Below are 22,999 nucleotides of genomic sequence, written 5' to 3' on the forward strand. Positions count from 1 at the left end.
TTCCACCCACCTTCAAGATTCCATGAACAGAAACATTTTCCCATCCCCTGTTCCTTCAATGTTTGCAGTGACTGGTCTTTGTGACATCCTGGTCCACTTTTCTATCACCACCTCATCACCTACTCCTGGTGTAGGTTCTCAGGCAAACATGAGCACCTTCTTTTTCCCTGTTTTTCTATCTGTTATCCAGGGACTGAAACAGTTCTACCAAATAAAGCAGCAACCCACTTGCATTTCTTCCAGTCTAATGTGCTGCATTAGGAGTTCTCAATGTGGTCTCCTCTGTGTTGGAGAAAAGGTTGTGTGTTTGCTATGGGGAGGGCTGGCAGAACTCTGTGGCCTGCCACTTTAATTTTCTATTTCTACTTTCACTCTATTTGTCTTCTGCATAGATATAACAGTATACACAGTAAGTTTTACGAACAGCAACACATGTTGTATTTGGTCATGTTGCAGCCTTGCTATCAAATTCCAGAACTGCAGATCACTATTTCTGCATTAGATACGGCCATTTCTGCTGTAAAATATCCACCGTGTGTTATGAGTTTCTTTTATTTTCACTGCATGGTAGAGCCTGGCTGTTGGACATGACCTATAGTCTTGCACTTTGCACCCTTTCACACTTTTGTACTTTCACTTCCATTGCATTTTCTCTCTAATTTCCCCCAACTGGACAACCTATATATTTGCGTCATAGCAATGAATTTGCTGTGGTATGTATGTCCTACCCCTCTCACCCCTACCTTTTCTGCAGCGTAAAACCAGCTCGTTTTTTTTCTCTCTCTCTCTCTCCCTCCCTCTGAAGGATCTTCAACCTGAAGGTGTTAGTTGTTTCTCTTTCCACCAATGTCACCTGATCTAAGTGTTTGTAGTACTTTTATGCTTTTATTTTGAGATTTCCAAATGGGGGATATCCCCCATTTTCTCTTTAGTTAGGTAGTCAATTAACAATACTATTGTTAATTTCTACATATATTTTTACCACAGTTTTCAAAGAGCACTGATAAGTGTTCAAGGAGATGGCAACTTTTCTGAAAACTTGCGACTCAAATCTTCCATAAATACTGCAGTATTATATAAACTTTATGACAATATTTACTTTATTTAGCAAAATCAGTTTGAAAGGACAAGTGGAAAATAAAGGGTTCTGATACACATCACTGGGTATAAACTTTGGTAGTATCTCTGTATTTTCCATCAGGTGCTTGATAGTCAGCTATAGGAGGAGTGTAACTACATCCTGGTAATTCCAATGGAAAAAGTCCTTGATCCCGTTTAATAGCAGCCTGGTACAAGTCCTCCGATTCAAGTCGCAGTTCTTGTAGAGCTTCGTGCTGTGCGTCTATCATGGACTGCATCATTTCCTCTTCCTTTTCATGTTCCTTCTGCTTATATCGTGACCATTCCTTCATCAGAAGTGCTCGCCGCTCACTCTCTTCCTCCGTCAATTTGGGTGGGTCTCGAACTCTAGGTAACATAAATAATGTTATTCAGGCTGTTCAAGTGGCCATCATTAGTAAACAAGGTTAGCCCTCCACTTTCTGGCCTGAGATGATGTTTTCAGTATCTGCGCTGGAGGTTGTCACAGAATAATCAGAAACAGCACAAAAACAGGCTCTTCAGCCCACCAGGTACAGGCTAACCATCAATCACGTCTCTACACTGATCCACCCGTAATCCACATCCATTATCCCCACAGTCCGATCAGCACCCAAGATTCTACCACTCAACAACACTGTGTGGGCAAATTCAATGGATGAGTGACATACAAACTACACATCTTTGGCACGTGAAAGGAAATTGTACTGGGGTCACTACAAGAATATATAAACTCACAGTGACAGCAAGAAAGATCAGAGCTGAACTTTCTGGCAGGTATTGGATTTACCAGCTGTGTCATACTTCAACTGATAACCGGATGCTTCACACTATGTTTAGGGAATTTTATTCACTTAAATGATAAATGTATGAGTAGTTAGTTAATCTTCAATGATATTAATTAAAGGACTTTGCCAGAACTTACTACTTTAAAACTTGGGAGTAATTTGGAATCTTGTTTCAAAGTTTTAATTGAAAGAAGAACAAAATAAAGGATAATCTGTGGATCTTTGTGACAGTGGGACATTGCAAGGTATAGTCAATTTGTGTACAGCCATCTCCCATAAACAGCATTCAGAAAATTACAACAAAATCTGTTAGCAACGGGGTTACATAAATGTCATCTTATCTTCACCCAAGTCACAACAATAGACAAACACAATCTGCCTAAATTAATGACAAACAATTGTACTTCTCGTCAAGCAACACACACAAAATGCTGGTGGAACGCAGCAAGCCAGGTAGCAGCTGCCTGGCCTGCTGCGTTCCACCAGCATTTTGTGTGTGTTGCTTGAATTTCCAGCATCTGCAGATTTTTTTCGTGTGTACTTCTCGTCAATACTGAATGCACCATTTAAACAATCACAATCTAGGTTCAAAAAAGTACCTCTGGGGTAATGCCTTCTACAAAAGCTATTTGGAGTCAGCTGTTTCAATCAATGAAATGAGATTGGAGGTGTGGGGTGTAGAAGTGCCATGTTCTATAAAAGACACACAAAGTCAGGTTACTGACAGCTGCCTTTCTCAAGAAAGATCTGTTTCTGTACACCATGCCTCGAGCAGAACAACTTTCAGAAGACCTTAGAAGAATTGTAGAGATGCATGAAGCTGGAAAAAACTACAAAAGCATTTCTAAAGACCTGAGTGTTCATCAGTCCACAGTAAGAGAAATTAGCTACAAATGGAGGAAATTCAGTTCTGTTGTTACTCTCCCAGGGAGTGGGCATCCTGCAAAGATCACACCAAGAGCACAACGTGCAATGCTGAAGGAAGTGGGAAGAACCCAAGGGTAACACCAAAAGACCTGCAGAAATCTCTAGCACTTGCTAAAGTCTCTGTTCAGGTGGACCCTTTAAGAAAAACATTGAACAAGAATGGTGTTCATGGAAGGACACCACCGCTCTCTAAAAAAAAAAGTAGAAACCATAGAAAAACTACAGCACAGAAACAGGCCTTTTGGCCCTTCTTGGCTGTGCCGAACCATTTTCTGCCTAGTCCCACTGACCTGCATACGGACCATCTCCCTCCATACACCTCTCATCCATGTATCTGTCCAATTTATTCTTAAATGTTAAAAAAGAACCCGCATTTATCACCACCTCTGGCAGCTCATTCCATACTCCCACCACTCTCTGTGTGAAGAAGCCCCCCCAATGTTCCCTTTAAACTTTCCCCTGCTCACCCTTATCCCATGTCCTCTGGTTTTTTCCTCCCCTTGCCTCAGTGGAAAAAGCCTGCTTGCATTCACTCTATCTATACCCATCATAATTTTATATACCTCTATCAAATCTCCCCTCATTCTTCTACGCTCCAGGGAATAAAGTCCTAACCTATTCAACCTTTCTCTGTAACTGAGTTTCTCAAGTCCCGGCAACATCCTTGTAAACCTTCTCTGCACTCTTTCAACCTTATTCAACCTTCCTGTAATTTGGTGACCAAAACTGAACACAATACTCCAGATCTGGCCTCACCAATGCCTTATACAACCTCATCATAACATTCCAGCTCTTATACTCAATACTTTGATTAATAAAGGCCAATGTACCAAAAGCTCTCTTTACGACCCTATCTACCGGTGACGCCACTTTTATGTAATTGCAACACATTTCATGTTTGCAAAAAAACCATCTGGATGCTTTACAATCCAAATTGGATAATATTCTGTGGACAGATAGATAAAAGTTGAACTCGTTGGCAGAAATGCACACCAACACCAAAACCTCATCCAAACTGTGGAGCATGGTGGAAGGAGCATCATAGTTTGGGGCTGCTTTGCTGCCTCAGGGCCTGGACAGCTTGCAATTGTTGAGGGAACAATGAATTCAATATTGTATCAAGACATTTTATAGGAGAATGTCAGGGTAGTAGTCTGTCGCCTGAAGCTTAATAGAAGTTGGTTGATGCAACAAGACAGTGATTCAAAAGAGAAGAGTAAATCAACAATAGAATGGTTAAAAAGAAGAAAAATAGTGTTTTGGAATGGCCAAATCAGAGTCCAGAGCTTAACCCAATTGAAATGCTGTGGAGGGCTGTTCATGCAAGGTATCACAGAAATATTGATGAACTGAAACAGTTTTGAATGGAGTTTTGAATGTCTAAAATTTCTCCTCGTTGATCAGCAGCAACAGAAAACTTTTGGTGGTTATTGCTGCTAAAGGAGGTTCTACCGGTTATTAAATGCAAGAGTTTATATATACTTTCTAGCCTGGACTGTGGATGATTAAACAATGTGTTCAATAAATACATGAAATGTTTGTGTATTATTAGTTTAGGTAGATTGTGTATTAGGTATTATTGTGACTTAGATGAAGATCAGACCACATTTTGTGAGTAAAATGTGGTCTGAAAACCAGGTAATTGCAAAGGGTTCACAAACTTTTCTTGAAACTGTAAGCCATATTGAATGTTGGTCTCTGCTTCAAGGGCTAATAACTCCTTCTTGCTTCTAATTCATTTATTGATGCTCAAAGAGCCTTTGGTTGACTGAAATCTGGCACACCAGATTTACACCTTCCCCTTGTTACAAGCTTAATAGAAAAATAATCAATATCTTAGCTTCCTGAAGAATATATTAGTTTAATTTTTTTTTAGATATACTCTGCTTTCTTCACCTGTGTTCACTACTTCTGTACATTTGGGTTACACCTCATATCTTGCCATAACTTCCTTTTCCCGCACCTTTAGCTGAGGCAATTACCATTTCCAGGTTGCATCTGGGGCCTTTTAACCACTTGATGGAAGATAAATAATGATGATGACACCAAGGCAGTTCCATAACATGAAAGTAAAGTCCGGCTGGAAAATAAACTCTTAGTGGCAATAATTGCAAAGAAATCTCATAACAGAAAGAAATAAAGCAATAGAAAAGTATATATTTCCACCTGAAATTTAGTATCTCAGACCACACAAACCTGGACTCTTCAAAGAACTTTGTGAGAGAGACAAAGTCTTCAATTGGGATCAGCTCTGGTGGGACCCGTTCCAATTTCTTCAATTTCTTTCTCAAGCGGTCTCTCACCGCCTGCTCTCTTCTGGGATCCACTTTTTTCTTTTTCTTAGGCTCAGCTCTGCAAAATAAATTAGCCCCTGCAAATTGAGTAAGCGGATTAATTTTGTCCGCATCTTCATTCCCCAACCTCCTCTTGCTGTCAACATGATGGCGAGGAGACCTGCTCCTAGTTTCTACTGTAGCCACTCTAGCAAAGGAGAAATCCAGTGATGATGAACACGTTTGATCAGGTTTACTCCCTGACCTAGCAGAAACGGTAATCAATGTTGGAATTAAGCCTTGAGGAAATCTCTGACGTTCATTTTGAACCAAAATAATATAACACAATTCGATGCAAGGGTTTTGATTACAGATGTCAATAAATTTGTTGGACGTGCACTGAGTTACATCAGCCTCATTACTTAACTGTTTCCTATTCTAAAAATTTAATCGAATAATTTAGTTCATCCATATATTCTCTCTTTCTGACCTCTGAAGGTATGAACAGTTGCTGCAAAGTGGCTAGATTAGTTGATATGTTCTTTCCAGAGATCGACAACTTTTATTTGGCTCACACAGCACAAGCAGATCAGGCTCAAAGATAATGATAAGCTTTGTTTATTGGGCTGTAACATTATTAGATTTGCAGCATTGTATTATATTTTTAAAACTAATTAAAATGATCACCAAGTCAGTTAAATTATTATCAAAGTAAACACACACACAAAAAAAATGTATACTACCCCGAGATTCATTGTCTTGCAGGCAATTACAGAAAAATGAAAAGTTTTATATAAACAAGCATACACAGTAGATTCCAGTTAACTGGAACACTTCAGAACCAGTACATTTTAGCTTAATTAAGCTGCCCCAATTAGTTGAAGTTTCATGGAAATAGTTAAAAATGTGTAGAAAAGACAAACTGAGTAACAAATTGTGTATTCACATGAAATACAGAACAAATTAGAACACTACCAGTACCGCATAACTATAAAACTGTGTATTGGTTCCTAACAGTTATCGATAAAGGAATTCATTCATTTTTCGCTAAAGTGTTCTTTAAATGACAGTAAATAAACAAAGTCAGTGCTGACACCTTCATGCAATACTCTCAACGATTGCATCCTCCAAAACCTGTTCAAAATTATTAATTTTAATCTTTTAATAAGAATTGAAAAATAACATTTCTATATAGTGTTGTTATTCTACCTCATACATAAGAAATTAGAATGTGAAATTATAAACTTTGGTGGATACTCATAAAAGATCAAAGCAGAGGTTTCCAAGCCTGGGGTCCATGCTTGCTTAATGATATATTGGTCCATGGCATAAAAAAAAGTTGGGAACCCCCGAAGGAAAGGAAAATAAACTTTCCTTTCCTTTCTCAGTGAGACTTTTGTAGCTGCACTGATGGTGCCAAATATTTTATATATGGATCGTATTTGACTGTTTTGAGAGCTATGTATGTGGGATTAGTTTCATCACTAAGTCTATTCCTATAATTAGACTTGACCCTGTTCATCACTGAAAACACTGATTGACATGAATACTTTGATGGCAATGCAGTTAATATTGCCATTGGAAGATTTTTCAGGCAGTTAAAAGTTTCAGGAATTAAATTCCAGAGTTTCAGAACCCCATTGTCTGGATTTTTCAATTTTGATCTAGTGCTTACCAATCTCTTTCAATATTCTCCACTTCAGTCCTTAAGTTGACAAATTTTTGGATTTTTCAATTTTGATCTAGTGCTTACCAATCTCTTTCAATATTCTCCACTTCAGTCCTTAAGTTGACAAATTGAGCTGCTTGTAAATCAATCAATTGCATTTCAAAACTATTCATGTAATTCTACTGCAACCTTCCAAATTCAGTTTGTCTCATGTTACGCTATCTGTATACTTTATGTATTTTATAGTTTCTCCAAATGACCTGAACACAGTGAATCTTAATTTGGCAGTAAAGGTATTTTTATTATGGGTTGGATTTAAAGAATCTTGAGGCAGCACTGCATGTTGCGTGCCAATAAAATGTTTGTGCATGCCACTCTGGGCATGACTCTTGACTCCTGGACTTCTTAAATGCTGTCATTTTCCTAGCTTCAACCACTCTCAGATAGTGCATTCTCGGTACTTACTACACTCTGGGTCAACAATCTCCCCTCATATTTACTCTGCATTTCTTCCCCTACCCCAAATCTAGGTCCTCTTGTTTTATCTAGCTCTGATATGGAGAAATGTAGCCCTATCTATGCCTCTCTAATTTCATACATCTCAGTATGTCCCCTCTCAACCTCCTCTACTCCAGGGACAGCAGACTTAGCTTCCCCAGTCTCTCCCCATGACTCAATTGCTCCAACCAATGCAGTACCCTGGTGAATCTTTTCTGCACCCTCTTCAGCACTATCTGTCCTTACCATAAGATGCGAACAGAATTGCATCCAGACCTCCAGCCGAGGTCCGACCTGGGTTTTATAAAAAGAAAACCTCCCTACTGGTATATTCAGGGCCATGATAAGTGAAGGCCAGTATCCTGTATGCCTTCCTAACCATGTTGTCTACCTGTGTTGTCGTCTTCAAGGATCTATGGACTTGTACAAGGCCCTCAATATTCCCCAAGACCCTAGCATTCATGGTGCATAACCTAACAATATTAGTGATCTCTGGATGCATCTCAACAGGGAGATTGAAAACCTGGCTGAGTGGCACTACAACAGCAAAATTCTCACTCAATGTCAGCAAGGCCAAGGAGCTGATTATTGACCAGGAGGAGGACCAAACCAGAGGTCCATGAGCCAGTCCTTATTGGGTGATCAAAGGTGGAGAGGGTCAAAAACTTTAAATTTCTTGGTGTTATCATTTCAGCAGACCTGTCCTGGGCCCAGCACATAAATACAATTATGAAGAAAGCACAACAGTGCCTCTACTTCTTTGGAAGTTTGCAAAGATTTGGCACGACATTTAATACTTTGACAAGCTGCTATGGTTGTGTGGTGGAGAGTATATGGACTGGTTGCATCACAGCCTGGTATGGAAACACCAATGTCCTTGAACGGAAAATCCTACAAGAAGGTAGTGGATACGGTCCAGTTCATTGTAGGTTCTCATCAGGAAGAAGGTACAGGAGCCTCAGATCCCACAACACAGGTCAGGGACTGTTATTACCTTACAACGAATGTGCTCCTGAAGCGACGTGGATAACTTCTTTCACCACCACTCTGACCTCCTACGACCACTATGACCTACAGACACACTGTCAAAGACTCTTTACAACTTACATTCTCAGTAATTTTTTATTTGCGTAATTCGTCTTCTTTTGCACATTGGTGTTTCCGTCTATAGGGAGGGAGGGATGTCAGACTTTGTCTGCTAATGTATAGTTTTAATTTAAATTCCATTGTATTTCTTTTTACCCCCCTGTAAATACCTGCAAAAAAAATTGTGTCATAAAATTGATAATAAACTTACTTTGAACTTCTCCCATTTGATTTTCCTAGCAATTTTGCCAGTGTAGATCGAGGTAGTGCGTGGTAGACACACGAGGGGAAAGATTCATGATCTCCAATGTGATGAGTTTTAATTCACTGGTACAGTCAGGAATAGTGTTCCTCAGGTATTTCACATGATTCTAGATTGCTCGTAGCACAGCCACTTCCATGCTTATCACACTGACACTTATGCTTGAGTTAAACATCTCACTAACCCAACAGACAAAAGGTTTGGGATAGGATTATGGATGTATTTAAAAACTTCAGAAAGGATCAGTTTCTTGAAGGGATAAACAAGGATAAAGGATATATGCCAAAATATCTAATGATGCTGAATCAAAATCTATGGAGTATTTAGCCAGAGAAGGAGTGAACACTAAGACAAGAGTACAATTTAGTCAAAAATTGTAAATTAATGAAACAGAAGGAAAATATAGTCAAAAATTTTAAATTAATGAAACAGAAGGAAGAGAAAAATAAATGAGAATTTAGCAATTTTTGGACTTGCCTCTCGTGGAGTATTTTCTCCTAACTTAATAACTTCACAGCTGGTTCTATTTTACATGCTTTACCAGGCTGGGAAGATGGTCAATGCTTGAACGTGATGGAGCTCTACCCGGCAACAAATGACACAGGTGACCTAATGTAGTGATATTTTGGGAAAGGAGTCTTATACTGAGTATTATTTAGTAGACAGTATACGTAAAAAACTTAATTCTTATTTTGTATTAATGAAACATCTGTTACATTTTTCCTTTGATCTCTCTCTCTCAATTTGAATTCCATTGAAAAGGATCTGAAGAGATGGAGCCCAATAGATTAACATTCTGAGGAAGGATTCTGAAATGATAACTCTTTTCTCTTCCCATTGATGCAGCCTGACTCAATGGGTATTTTTAGCATTTCTTGTTTTATTTTAGATTTCCAGACTGTGCAGTTTTCGTTTTGATTTTCGTTTGAACATTCTCCTCTTGTTCTGGTCCACAAATGCTATCTGGCTTGTTGCACTTCTTTTACTTTTAAACAAGTTTTCCCTTTGGTTCAGATTTCCAGCTTTACCTTTGTGTTTATTTTCACTATAATGTAATATTTATCCTACATTGCACTTCATTTTATTTTATAATAACTGCAGATATATGCCAATCACATTCCTATAATATTTGTCTGCAAATAAGTGAACCCAGGGCTAGACGGACTTCAGGTAAGGCACTTGCAAGGATTTTCACATAAATTACCAACAGCAGAGAGTCTGATCCATGAGAAAGCACTGAGTGGACTATTTTCCGATACAAATTCAGGCAGTTACTTAGAAAGGACAGAAGCCCGTACTGTATACTGTACCTTGTGGGCAAAGATTCTCTGAGTGCCAGCAGGGATGTATGCCAGTGGCTGCCTCGAACCAAAGCATTCGACAATGCACGAGGACTGGAAGAGAAAATTCTCAAGATTGGTAATGTTGCCTTAACAAAGTCAACTCCTTTCAGAACAGCTTCCTATATCTCAGACTCTAAAAATGACAGAAAAACGTCAGCTGTGAGAAATTCTGGAAAGAACATTGCTTTCAGGAAATGCACACAGACAATGCCAATTCAAACAGCCTGTTTTCCGCTTGCAATAATGATCTCACGTCCAGCAGGGTGAAGTGAGATTTCTGTCCGATTGGGACTACCTCCTTCACATCCCATCAAAGGATGGTATCTCCTTGTAGCAAAATCGTGCATTCTTCGAGTCAATCCAAAGTCAAGATCAGAATTTCATCAGTTACCAGTGTTGACTTCAAATTGCTTCCTGAACCCATAACCTAGTCTGATATTAGTGGAGTGGAGTGCTGCACTGTTAGGAGAGTCATATTGTGAGCAACAGATGCAGTCCATAAATCTGTTCTCATACGAAGATAAGAACATAAATAAATGGAAGTACAAACGGGTCATTTAGTCTCTCATGCCTACTCCATGATCCATTAAAATCATTGAGAATATTTCACTCTTTTCAGTGCTAATACCCGGATTCCCTTAACAAATATTTAAGTAGAAAATCAAACCACCTCTTGAATATACACAATTAATAAGCCTCCCCTGTCTTTTGGGCAGAGAATGCTGAGGATCTCACAAAAACTCACCACACAACACCCAACAATGTTCATTCACTGACCAATAGGATTAACGACAGAATGTTTGGTATTACAATTAACACGAATTTGGTTACTGTGTTTCCTAACTTATAGGTGCCCATCACAGACAGTTGTTTGTGACAATGCCTTTTGGGAGTCATTGTCATATAGCCCTGAAACAGGCCATTCGGCTCAATTGGGCCTCGCCTACCAAAATTCCCATCTAAGGTAGACTGATTTGCTAATGTTTGACCTACTGTATATCACTCTAAACCATTCCTATCCATGTACCCGTCTGAGTTCCTTTTAAATGTGGTTAATGTACCTGTCTCAATCACTTACTCTGCAGCTCACTCCCAAATAGTGTTTTTTGAAAAAAATAACGAAGAAGGTCAAAGTGGGCAAGTCAGTAGATGTAGTCTATTTGGAATCCCAGTAAGGCCTTTGATACGGTTCTGCATATTGCTATTTTTCATCTGTAGCAGTGATTTGGATGAGAACATACAAGACATGGTCAGCAGATATGCAGATGATAGCAAAATAGGTGCTATCAGGGGGTTATCAGGAATGACAGAGGGATCTTGATCAGTTGGGCAAGAGGGCTGGGGAATGGTGAATGGAGTTTAATTCAGATCACTGCTAGGTATTTTGGGAAGGCAAATCAGGGTAAGATTTCCACAGTGAATAGTAGGGCCCAGGAGTGTTGTAGAACAGAGAGACTTAATAGGACGACATGGTTTCTCAAAAGCGGTTTCACAGGGTGGTGAACAAGGCTTTTAGCATACTGGACTTCATCAGTCGGAGTGCTAGAAATGGGTGGTTACGTTGCTGTTGTACAAGATATTGGTGAGGTTACATCTGGAATACAGTGTTCAGTTTTGATCACCTTACCACAGAAATGATGCCATTAGACTGCTAAGAGAGTACAGAGGAAATTTACAAGTGTGTTGTCAGGGCTCACGGGACCAGGACTGGGTTATGGAGAGAGTTTCAGCAGGTCTGGACTTTATTCCTGAGGGAGTAGGAGAAGGAAGGGTGACCTGAAAGAGATGTATAAACTCATGAGCGGCAGAGATAGAATGAATGCATATTTTTCCCACTGGGTTGGAGGATCAATGACTAGCGCACATTTCAGGTGAGAGTAAGGAGATTTATTAGGAAACTGAAGCTTAGGACACATAATCTCCCACATACAAAGCCTTGCTGACTATCTTATTCACCTCTCGTCTTTCCAAATGCACATAAAACGTATCCCTCGGAATCCCCTCCAGTAACTTACCTACCACAGATGTTTGGCTGACTGGTCCAGGGTTTTTCCTTTGCAGATCTTCAATAAAGGCAGAGCCTTAGCCACCCTCCAGTCTCCTGGCACTTTAACTGTCACTGACGATGGTGAGCATATATCAATCAAGGATCCCACATTTTCTTCTCTAGCTTTCGAGTGTACTTGGATATACCCGACCAAGCCCCTGAGATTTAACCACCCTAATAACTTTTAAGACATTCAGCACCTCCTCTGCCGTGCTGCAGATATCGCCAGAGCATTCCATTAACTATCTAACATCCTTGGCTCCATGGCTAAAAGGAGAAATATTCATCAACCACTTCCTGCAGCTCCACTATTCTGTCTAATAACCTCCCTTCTCTCCCCCTAATGCACTTATAAAATGTCTTTGGATTCGCGTTAACCTTCTTTGATAAAGTTGTATCATGCACACGTTTGGTCCTTCAAGTATACTCCTCCATGGATTCACTTGGTCGAATTCAGATTCCCCCGACGCTTTGGTTTATATAAATGCAAGACCTTTATTTATCTATTGGGAGTCCGCTGTCTCGAGGCGTATTGTGATGATTTTCCTGTTAGTAGAAATAAACGTGTCCAGGAGATTAATATCGCCCTACGTCCACTCACACGGCTGGGTGCCGCCGCCGCTCCCCGGGGCCGTACACCACCACCGCCTCTGCCTCCCTCAGGCTGGACGCCACCAGTTATGGCCCCTCCACTCTTATAATACTCACATCAAGCCGAGGAATGGCTGGGCCGACCATGCCATGTTAACCGGGGCACCTTGAGTCCTTCACGCCGTCACAGCGCCTTTCTCCAACCAGTCCGCATTACCCGAGCCACTTATGCGCTGCACCACCACCAGCCACTTCTCCCCACATAATAATATCCGACTCGGATACACAATTCATGACAGTTGTTCCCAACCTACAAAATCAAGGACCTCAGAATATCGGCAGCAGTAGTCTGTTTACAATTGAACATTTACTCTAAATTCTTAAAGGATATTAAAATCATTATGAAGCATGCAACTGGAGCTACTACAATCTAATTGCATACTTTTCGTTGTCAGAGCACCTAAAGTTCAGTCTTGAAATAAATAGAAAAGCCTTATAAATTAGATACTTGATTTCGCCAAAACATTATATTAAAACTTGTCAGATAACTTGAACAATAGATTTGCACTGAACGTGTATGTTCGAGTTTTCATAAAGAAATGTTTAAATAAGTATTTATAGAATGCTAAGACAAAGTGAAGTAAAACATTATGGTGCTAAACAAGTTTATCCTTTGTTTTAATGTCATCTGGCCCCCTGTCATGACCCTAATTTAGTTTTGTCTCCCAAATACAACAGGAATTTGCTTTGCATAACTGTTTTCTTTTTCACATCTAGTAATTTGTTGTAGTGAATAATTTGTCTGGGTCTTTTGCCAGTTCCTACAAACAATAATGGAACCTGCTTATATGATACCAAATTATTTATCAGTTAATTTCACCTTTTAAAAACAACTAAGTGACTTGAGCACAAGATGTACACTGGACATCATTTAGAAATGCTGCACTTTTGAAATAAATATTTTCCAATGACGCATTAAACTTTTCAGATGATCTTAAAAGTTTCCAGACACTTTTCGGAGAAAAAAAAGACAGTATCTATTTGTTTTCCAATGTAAGCAACTAAACCAGATGATCCGGCCATTATTTCTTTCTTAATCCCGTACATACATATTCTGAGTTTATAGTAGATCTAATGTTTATTTGAATATAGCAGTGACTAATAGAATATTTCTCTGTAGTAGGGATGGTTGAGGTATTGTTAAACGCTGAACAAGTTGCAACCCAATGAATGAATGGAGATTATAAGTCTTTTCTTAAGCCTTAATATATGGAAGCCTCAGTATATATTTTACAACTACATTGAAAATTATACACCTAATCTAACTTTTTGAGTTTTATTTGATACTCGGAACGGTTATGGTGACCTTGATATTTTTCCCGAGCCGTTGTGCTCGGGGCACTGAGGTTTGTGGGGAGCGCTGAGTGTGTTGCTCCCTTCCGGCGGAGCGGAGTGAGAGGCCGGGCCGCCCTGGGACAGTGACACCGACACCGAGACCGAGAGGCTCGTGCGTGAGTCCCAGGTCCCGCGGCCCAGCATGAAGCTACTTAAACCTGCTTGGGTCCATCACAATGGTGAGTGGGTGCGGGGACGGGCTGAATGAGGAGGGATGCTGTGCAGTGACCGGTGGGCGGGCTGGGAATGGGAATGGTCAGTTGGAGGGAGGATGGGAGGGAGTCGGTACGATTTCGGAGGTGCAGGACCTACCGAGTGAATCCACCTGTGGGAGGGTGCAAAGAATGGCGCCAGAGACAAGATCCCGGGCTGAAATAGCGATGTGGGAGGCAAGGATGGAAAGCGGAATGTGGACGGCGGGGTCTTCGGATTCTTAGGGAAGGGACATGAGGGCGAGCAATGGGATGAGGAGTGACGGCAATTGTCTCTAAGAGTTGATCGGGTTTTACACATTAAAGTAGTGGAGAGGAGCCTCAACTTGTGTAATGATGGATCTCAAGGAATATTAATTGTGAATTGGTGTATTATTGTCACATGTATCGCGGTGCAGTAGAAAACTTTTTTTTGTATGTCACCCACACGGATCATTTCACCACATCGAGACAGTACAAGGGGAAAACAATAACAGAAAACAAACTAGAGCGTTACAATTATCGAGAACATGCAGTGTCGGTGAACAACAAGGTGGAAGACCACCATGAGGTAGATTGTGCGGTCAAGAGTCCATTTTAACATACAAGAAGTGCATTCAGTAGTCTTGTATCAGGGGAGAGAAACTGTCCTTGAGCCTAGTGAGGCATGCTGACAGGCTTTAGCATCCTTTGGGATATGGTGATTTACAACAGTTATGTATGGAAGAATAAACCTTGGGAAGGTTTGCAGATGACAAGGAGTGCAGAGCTCAAGAGTTACTTGCACAAGGTTCAAGAGAAGTATTTAAAGCTTTTGGTGAGCAGAAATTCAACAGGTGTGGAGTGAAATTGGGAAGTTCTTTTATTTGGCATGATGAGTCTTTAATTTCTTGAGTCTAAATTTTGAAAGCTTGGCAGAGTCACTTTGCAATAAAGGGCTTGCACAAGTGCAAAGAAAAATTCTGGCCATTTATGTTCACAAAGGCAGATACACCGATTGTATGGTTTTAAGAAATAATAAAAAGCGATGCTTTCGGCTTGAAGCTTCCCTCTACCTCTTACCTCAATACTTACACTTTTGACTAAATATTTGCTTATTTTCTAAGTTAGGGCAGGAGATAAGGACATTTGAAAGAGGATCTAGTGTTTTCCCGGCGTATATGACGAATAAACTCTTCGTGGGCTTCCAGCCAGGTACAGATATTGATTTTAACTGACACTTTGATGACAAACTCTGCCGTCTTCATCAGTAATGATGCCTGCGTATGTCTAGTCCGATGGTATTTATACCCCCATCGTCTACCTGTCCTGATTGGTTAGTTCTCATCTAAACAGGTTTCTGCTGTTTCCAATCAATTTCTGCTTCTTTTTTAGAGTGAGACCTTTGACTTTGTTAAAATTCTTTTGCACTAGTTTTATATCAATGGCTTCCTTTACTAGGCAGTCCCAAAAGCCATCAGCACAGCACAGTAGTTTTGTGCTGTCGAAGCCAATCCTATGTTCTTCTACTGTCGATTCTCTGGGTAATCCAAATGGATACACCTCCTGTGCTCCTTGGTGCAGGTTTCCAGCATGCGTCCTATCAGGGAATTGTGTAAATGCCAGCCGTCCTGAGCTCCAGGATGGCCAGACTTCAGCACAAAACGACTATGCCATGCCAGTGGCTTCTGGGACTGCCTGATGAAGGAAGCTATTGAAATAAAACCAGAATAAAAGAATTTTAACAAAGACAAAGGTCTTACTCTTAAGTACTGGAAATCGATTGTTAACAAGGTGGGACAGCAGACACCCGATTGGATGAAGACTAACCAATAAGGAGGGACAGATGACGGGGTATAAATACCACCGGTCTAGGCATGCCCAGGCTCCATCTCTGATGAAAGTGGCAGAGCTGGTCATTGAAACGTTGGTTAAAGTCGATACCTGTACCTGGCTGGATACCCAAGATGACATTTGTCTCCTGTCTGGAATATGCATTAAATTGTGTGTGTACTTTTAATATTCATTCATGGGACATGGTGTCACTGGGCATGCAGTATTTATTGGTTGTGGCTAATCACTCAGAAGGTGATGATTAGCCACCATCTTGGAATATACGTCGTGTTCAATGAAGATAGTTGGTGTTATTGAAAAGCACAAGTCAGGGTGAATACTTTTTATCGGCACTGTATTTGTCAAAAATAGCCATTCTTGTCTTTGGAATGCAACTATTTTAACCATACTTTGAGCAAGGTTGCCATAGAACATGAAGTTAGAAGGAGCTGGCAAAAGCCTACTGTGAGCACTGAGTAGAGAATTCAAAGTACAACTTGCGAGAACAGATAGATTTATTCTATCGTTTTGCTGATAGGCTGATAAGATTGGATTTGATTGTTTTGCATTCTGAGGAAAAAGTTTCAAAGTTAAAAATAAATTTATTAGCAAAGTACATATGTCACCATTTACAATCCTGAAGTTTGTATTTTTGTGGCATATTTATTAAATACAAGAAAAATAATAGAATCAATGAAAGGCTGTATTTGATAGGGAGGACAAACAAACAACATGCAGAAAAAAACAACAAGCTACAAATACAAAAGATACAAAAAGAAATAATTAAAAAAAAACAATAAGTATTGAGAACATAAGATGGAGAGTCCTTGATGGTGAGTCCATAGGTTGTGGGAACAGTTCAGTGATGGGGCGAATGAAGTTATCCCCTTTGGTTCAAGAGCCTGATGGTTGAAGGGTAGTGATTGTTCCTGAACTTGATGGTGTGGGTCCTGAGGCTCCTGTACTTCTTGATGGCAGCAATTTGAAGAGAGCATGTCCTGGATGGTGGAGGGAGGATCCTTGATGATGGATGCTGCTTTCCTAATACAGCGCTCCATGTAGATGTGCTCAATGATGGGGAGGGCTTTACATGTGATGGACTGGGCCATATCCACTATTTTGATGTTTACGGAATCTATCTTTGCTATTTTCCCCTTTTTCAATTGTGTTGCGAATGAACTTTACTTGAGGAACAAGCATTCAGTACCGCAGCTGAATGCTTGAAAAGTGAACCTTCTAATGGAATTCATGAGGTGAAGGTGATTAACCTTGATATCAGTAAAACTGAAGCCAAAGAAAATCAGGCAACACACATAAAAGTTGCTGGTGAACGCAGCAGGCCAGGCAGCATCTCTAGGAAGAGGTGCAGTCGACATTTCAGGCCGAGACCCTTCGTCAGGACTAACTGAAGGAAGAGTGAGTAAGGGATTTGAAAGTTGGAGGGGGAGGGGGAGATCCAAAATGATAGGAGAAGACAGGAGGGGGAGGGATGGAGCCAAGAGCTGGACAGGTGATAGGCAAAAGGGATACGAGAGGATCATGGGACAGGAGGTCCGGGAAGAAAGACGGGGGGGGAGGACCCAGAGGATGGGCAAGGGGTATATTCAGAGGGACAGAGGGAGAAAAAGAGTGAGAGAAAGAATGTGTGTATAAAAATAAGTAACAGATGGGGTACGAGGGGGAGGTGGGGCATTAGCGGAAGTTAGAGAAGTCAATGTTCATGCCATCAGGTTGGAGTCTACCCAGACAGAATATAAGGTGTTGTTCCTCCAACCTGAGCGTGGCTTCATCTTTACAGTAGAGGAGGCCGTGGATAGACATGTCAGAATGGGAATGGGATGTGGAATTAAAATGTGTGGCCACTGGGAGATCCTGCTTTCTCTGCTCGTCCCCCCCATCCCTCCCCACTGATCTCCCTCCTGGCACTTATCCGTGTAAGCGGAACAAGTGCTACACATGCCCTTACACTTCCTCCCTTACCACCATTCAGGGCCCCAAACAGTCCTTCCAGGTGAGGCAACACTTCACCTGTGAGTCGGCTGGGGTGATATACTGTGTCCGGTGCTCCCGATGTGGCCTTTTATATATTGGCGAGACCCAACGCAGACTGGGAGACCGCTTTGCTGAACACCTACGCTCTGTCCGCCAGAGAAAGCAGGATCTCCCAGTGGCCACACATTTTAATTCCACATCCCATTCCCATTCTGACATGTCTATCCACGGCCTCCTCTACTGTAAAGATGAAGCCACACTCAGGTTGGAGGAACAACACCTTATATTCCGTCTGGGTAGCCTCCAACCTGATGGCATGAACATTGACTTCTCTAGCTTCCGCTAATGCCCCACCTCCCCATCGTACCCCATCTGTTACTTATTTTTATACACACATTCTTTCTCTCACTCTCCTTTTTCTCCCTCTGTCCCTCTGAATATACCCCTTGCCCATCCTCTGGGTTCCCCCCCAACTTGTCTTTCTTCCCGGACCTCCTGTCCCATGATCCTCTCGTATCCCTTTTGCCAATCACCTGTCCAGCTCTTGGCTCCATCCCTCCCCCTCCTGTCTTCTCCTATCATTTTGGATCTCCCCCTCCCCCTCCAACTTTCAAATCCCTTACTCACTCTTCCTTCAGTTAGTCCTGACGAAGGGTCTCGGCCTGAAACGTCGACTGCACCTCTTCCTAGAGATGCTGCCTGGCCTGCTGTGTTCACCAGCAACTTTTATGTGTGTTGCTTGAATTTCCAGCATCTGCAGAATTCCTGTTGTTTGCGCCAAAGAAAATCAGGACAACTTCTCCACTGGCTGGAATCAAATATAGTAGAAAACAAAATTTGTGGCGGTCTTTCATCTCAGTCCCAGGGTATTGAAGAATAAGTTCAAAATGGTAGTCTTCGTCACAAACAGCTGTTTTATCAATTGTTTTCCTTTCATAATATTGGAAGTAGAGATGCTTGCTGATTGTGCAGTATTTAGTTCCGTTCATGATTCCATAGATATTAAAGTGTGCTCTGTCCTGTAACATACAGAAAATACGGACAAATACTAAAGTGAAATAGGTAGTTGTGAAGTCAAATGGCAATTGTGTTATACAGAGAAAGCAACATTATGGAGATGGGATAAGTTTGTGAGTGGGTCTCTAATTTCCTAATACCCGGGAGAAAGTCAGGTTGTCCGAAAACTGTCTCTGTAGTGCTGGAGACTGTAGGGGGTCATCTGTTTGGTTTAAACTGGTTGTAGAAAGTTCAGCTTTCTCATTTGTACTCTGTTTCTGAGCTTTGCCATGTTGGAGGATGGATAGCTTTTTAGTTATCCAGCGCAAGTGGTATCTACGTTTGCAGAGCTTTAATCTCATCACTGGGTTGTTGAATCACTTATCCCAGCTCCATTGTGTTGCTTTCTCTGTTTAACATACCTGCCATTTGACTTCACAATGAGCTGTTTTAGGTTTGTCTGACCCCTCCTGTGATCTTGCACACTCTTCATCAGACTAATTTTGCTTCCCTGGCCTGATAACATAAACCGAGGTCATGAAAATGAGGATAAGTCTGGGATACAGTTTCGTAACTGGCAATGTCTTTCAGCTATCGATTTTGCTGTATCTGCCCTGAATCTGATGTTCCCTCTAATTTGTAATGACCAGTGTTCGCAAAAATCTTGTGCTGTGTTATTTTTTTGCCCAGGGACAACGTGCGCACTGAATTTTTAAGTGGAAGTAAACCTGAAGCTATACTAAGAATAATAAACTACAAAGTCCAGTTTGTTGTTCATTGTTTTAAAAAAAATAAAATAACTGTCAGTAAGAAATTTGATCTCCTCTGGGTCTGATTACTTTCACTCCCATTTATCTGCACTCTCACAAAACGTACAGTCGCAAAAAAAAAAGTTTGTGAACCCTTTGCAGTTACCTGGTTATCTGCATTAATTACTCATAAAATGTGGTCTGATCTTCATCTGAGTCACAATCATGGATGGTTGTCTCTCGGGGTGCTAGGAAGACTAAACATTGTGCAGTCATCTGGATACGCATGTGACTTCAGAGGCTGAAGGCCGAAGCACACACGTGGTTGCAGGTTGGACGTGGAATGGCGGTTGTTAGAACAGATGCATTCACAGCTTTGTGGCATCGGTCTCGTGCTGCTGCAAGGTGCTGATTTTGGTCATCCTCAAAGTCAGATGCAGCTTTTCTGGTCGGGGCGTGCCACGCATTCCTGTCGGCTGCGGACTGCTGAAGTTGTCGAGGCTGGAGGTCTGCGCATTTGATGTATGATTTCAAATTGTCTTTGAATATTTTTTTGGGGCGGCCCTGATTGCAACTGCCATGCTCAAGCTCACCGTAGAGCAGCTGCCTGGGGTTTCTTGTTTCACCCATGCAGATTACATGGCCAGTACAGCGTAGCTGGGCCTGGAGGATCCTTGCCTCAGTGCTTGTGCTGTTGGCTCTGTCAAGGACTTCCTGGTTGGTGATTCGGTCCTCCCATTGAATCCTCATGATCGACCGCAGAGAGCACATGTGAAACTGCTCCAGCTGTTTGATGTGCTTGTGCTACAGGGTCCAGGTTTCGCAGCTGTACAGGAGAGAGGTGAGGACCACAGCCTTGTACATCTTGAGCCTGGTTGAAAGCTGAATATCCTTGTGCTCCAGAACTTTGACATGGAGTTTCCCCGAGTACCTGGCTGGCTTTCTGGATCCTTGCTATGATCTCTTTATCAAGGGATCCGTCACTGGAGATGGTGCTTCCTAGATACTTGAAGCTCTCCACATTCTTCAGGACAGTGCCGTCGATGGTGATGCATGGCTGAGGAGGGCAACTGTTTGGTGCAGGTTGTAGGAGAACTGCTGTCTTACCGAGGCTGATTGTCAGGCCGAACAGCTTTGAGGCTGCAGAGAACTTGTCGACAATCGTCTGCAGGTGGTTCTCCTGGTGGGCCATGAGGACACAGTCATCAGCACACAGGGTTCAGTGATGAGCCTCCTCAGCGTTTTGGTCTTTGCAGCAAGGCGTCTCAGGTCAAACATCGATCCGTCTAGGCGATATCTTATGTAAATACCCAGGTCTAGATCCCTAACAGCATGCTTCAGCATTTGGGTGAAGAAGAGGTTGAAGAGCACTGGTGCTAGAACTCACCCCTGCTTCACGCCATTTGAGATGTTGAAAGTCTCAGATGGGGAACCATCTGAGAACACTTCTCCTGTCATGCCATCGTGGAGCAGGCGGATGAGTGTGGTGAATTTCTGCAGGCAGCCAAGCTTACCCAAAATTTAATAGAAAGTCACCATCATAGCCAAACACAATCTACTAACTGATAACATATGAACAATTGTACTTTTCATGTCTTTATTGAACACCTTATTTAGTTGCTCATGGTCTTGGCTGGAAAAATTATGTGAACCCTTGTATTTATTAACTGGTAGAACCTCCTTTTGCAGCAATAACTTCCACTAGGTGTTTCCTGTGGCTGCTGATCATGGTGAGGAGGAATTTTAGACCATTCCTCTGTACAAAACTGTTTCAGTTCATCAGTATTTGTGGGATACCTTGCATGAACAGCCCTCTTCAGGTCTTGCCCTAGCATCTCAATTCGGTTAAGATCTTCTACTCTGACTTGGCTATCCCAAAACACAAATTTCCTTCTTTTTAAACCATTCTGCTATTGATTTACTCTTGTGTTTCGGATCACTGTCTTAAGCATCATCCAATTTCTATTAAGCTTCAGGTGACAGATTGCTACCCTGACATTCTCCTGTAAAATGTCTTGATATAATTTTAAATTCATTGTTCCTGCAATGATTGTAAGCTGTCCAAATGCCCTGAGGCAGAAAAGTAGCCCCAAACCATGATGCTTCTTCCCCCGTGCTTCACAGTCGGAATGACATTTTAGTGTTGGTTGACAGTGCCCTTTTTCCTCCAAACATTTCAGTGTGCATTTCTGCCAAAAAGTTAAACTTTTGTCTCATCTGTCCACAGGACATTGTCCCAGAAGCATTGTGGAACATCCAGTTAGTCTTTTGCAAATTTGAGACATGTAGCAATGTTTTTTTTTTGGAGAGCAGTGGTTTTCTCTGTGGTGTCCTTCCATGAACACCATTCTTGTTCAGTGTTTTTCTTCTAGTGGACACATGAACAGAGACTTTAGTAAGTTCTAGAAATTTCAGCAGGATTTTTGCTGTTACCCTTGGGTTCTTTTCCACCTCCTTCAGCATTGCGCATTGTGCTCTTGGCGTGATCTTTGCAGGACACCCACTCCTAGGGAGAGTAGCAACAGCACTGAGTTTCCTCCATTTGTAGACAATTTCTCTTACTGTGGACTGATGAACACTCAGGTCTTTAGAAATGCTTTTGTAGCCTTTCTCAGCTTCATGCATCTCTACAATTCTTCTAAGGTCCTCTGAAAGTTGTTTTGATCGAGGCATGGTGCACATAGACAGATCTTAAGAAGAACAGACTCTGTCAGTAACCTGACTTTGTGTGTCTTTTACAGAGTAAGTCACCTTTACAACCCATACCTCTAGTCTCGTCTGATTGATTGGAACATCAGACTCCAACTAGCTTTTGTAGAAGGCATTACTCCAGAGGTTCACATAATTTTCTGAGCCTAGTCTGTTTAAATGGTGTACTCAGTATTGACGAGAAGAAGTATAATTGTTTGTGTCTTATGTTTTGGCAGATTGTGTTTGTTATTGTGATTTAAATGAAGATCAGACCACATTTTATGAGTAATTAACCCACAAAACCAGGTAATTACAAAGGGTTCACAAACTTTTTCTTGCAACTGTACATAGCAGGTGTGGAGCTGGTAATGAGGATTTTCTCGCTGGAGCTTTTGCACACTGTCCATATGTGATTTGCTTGCTAAATGACACTTTTAAAAAGTCAAATTTTCCAATACCACTGCATTCTTATCACTTGCAAATTCTCCAGCAACTTTTGCATCATGACAATACATGCAGGTTACACCAGTTTCTTTAGAATTCGACACAGTAAATCAATAATTTCAATAAAAACAGTATAAATAAATTAGT

General features: G+C 41.3%; 2 protein-coding genes across 4 annotated transcripts in view; one reads left to right on the forward strand and one right to left on the reverse strand.

Annotated features, from left to right (window-relative positions):
• Positions 1-1,014: 1,014 nt before the first annotated feature.
• mrpl40 (mitochondrial ribosomal protein L40) lies at positions 1,015-12,832 on the reverse strand. The gene is made up of 4 exons (XM_063040900.1): positions 12,700-12,832; positions 9,912-9,995; positions 5,010-5,165; positions 1,015-1,467 (listed from the first exon to the last, which is right to left on the reverse strand). Exons 1-4 carry the CDS (start codon positions 12,732-12,734, stop codon positions 1,158-1,160), a joined length of 585 nt encoding a protein of 194 aa, XP_062896970.1. The 5' UTR covers positions 12,735-12,832; the 3' UTR covers positions 1,015-1,157.
• Positions 12,833-14,024: 1,192 nt separating this feature from the next.
• LOC134342587 (protein HIRA) overlaps positions 14,025-22,999 on the forward strand; it is a 139,650-nt gene continuing 130,675 nt past the window's right edge. For 2 of the 3 annotated variants that reach the window (XM_063040907.1, XM_063040905.1), the window contains exon 1: positions 14,025-14,156. In XM_063040907.1, coding sequence (XP_062896977.1) covers positions 14,120-14,156 — 37 coding nt within the window. In that variant the 5' untranslated portion in view covers positions 14,025-14,119. The remainder of the gene's footprint in view (positions 14,157-22,999) is intronic. The other variant, XM_063040906.1, reaches the window with a different exon arrangement.

Source organism: Mobula hypostoma, chromosome 2 (assembly GCF_963921235.1).
Source record: "Mobula hypostoma chromosome 2, sMobHyp1.1, whole genome shotgun sequence".
NCBI lineage: Eukaryota > Metazoa > Chordata > Chondrichthyes > Myliobatiformes > Myliobatidae > Mobula > Mobula hypostoma.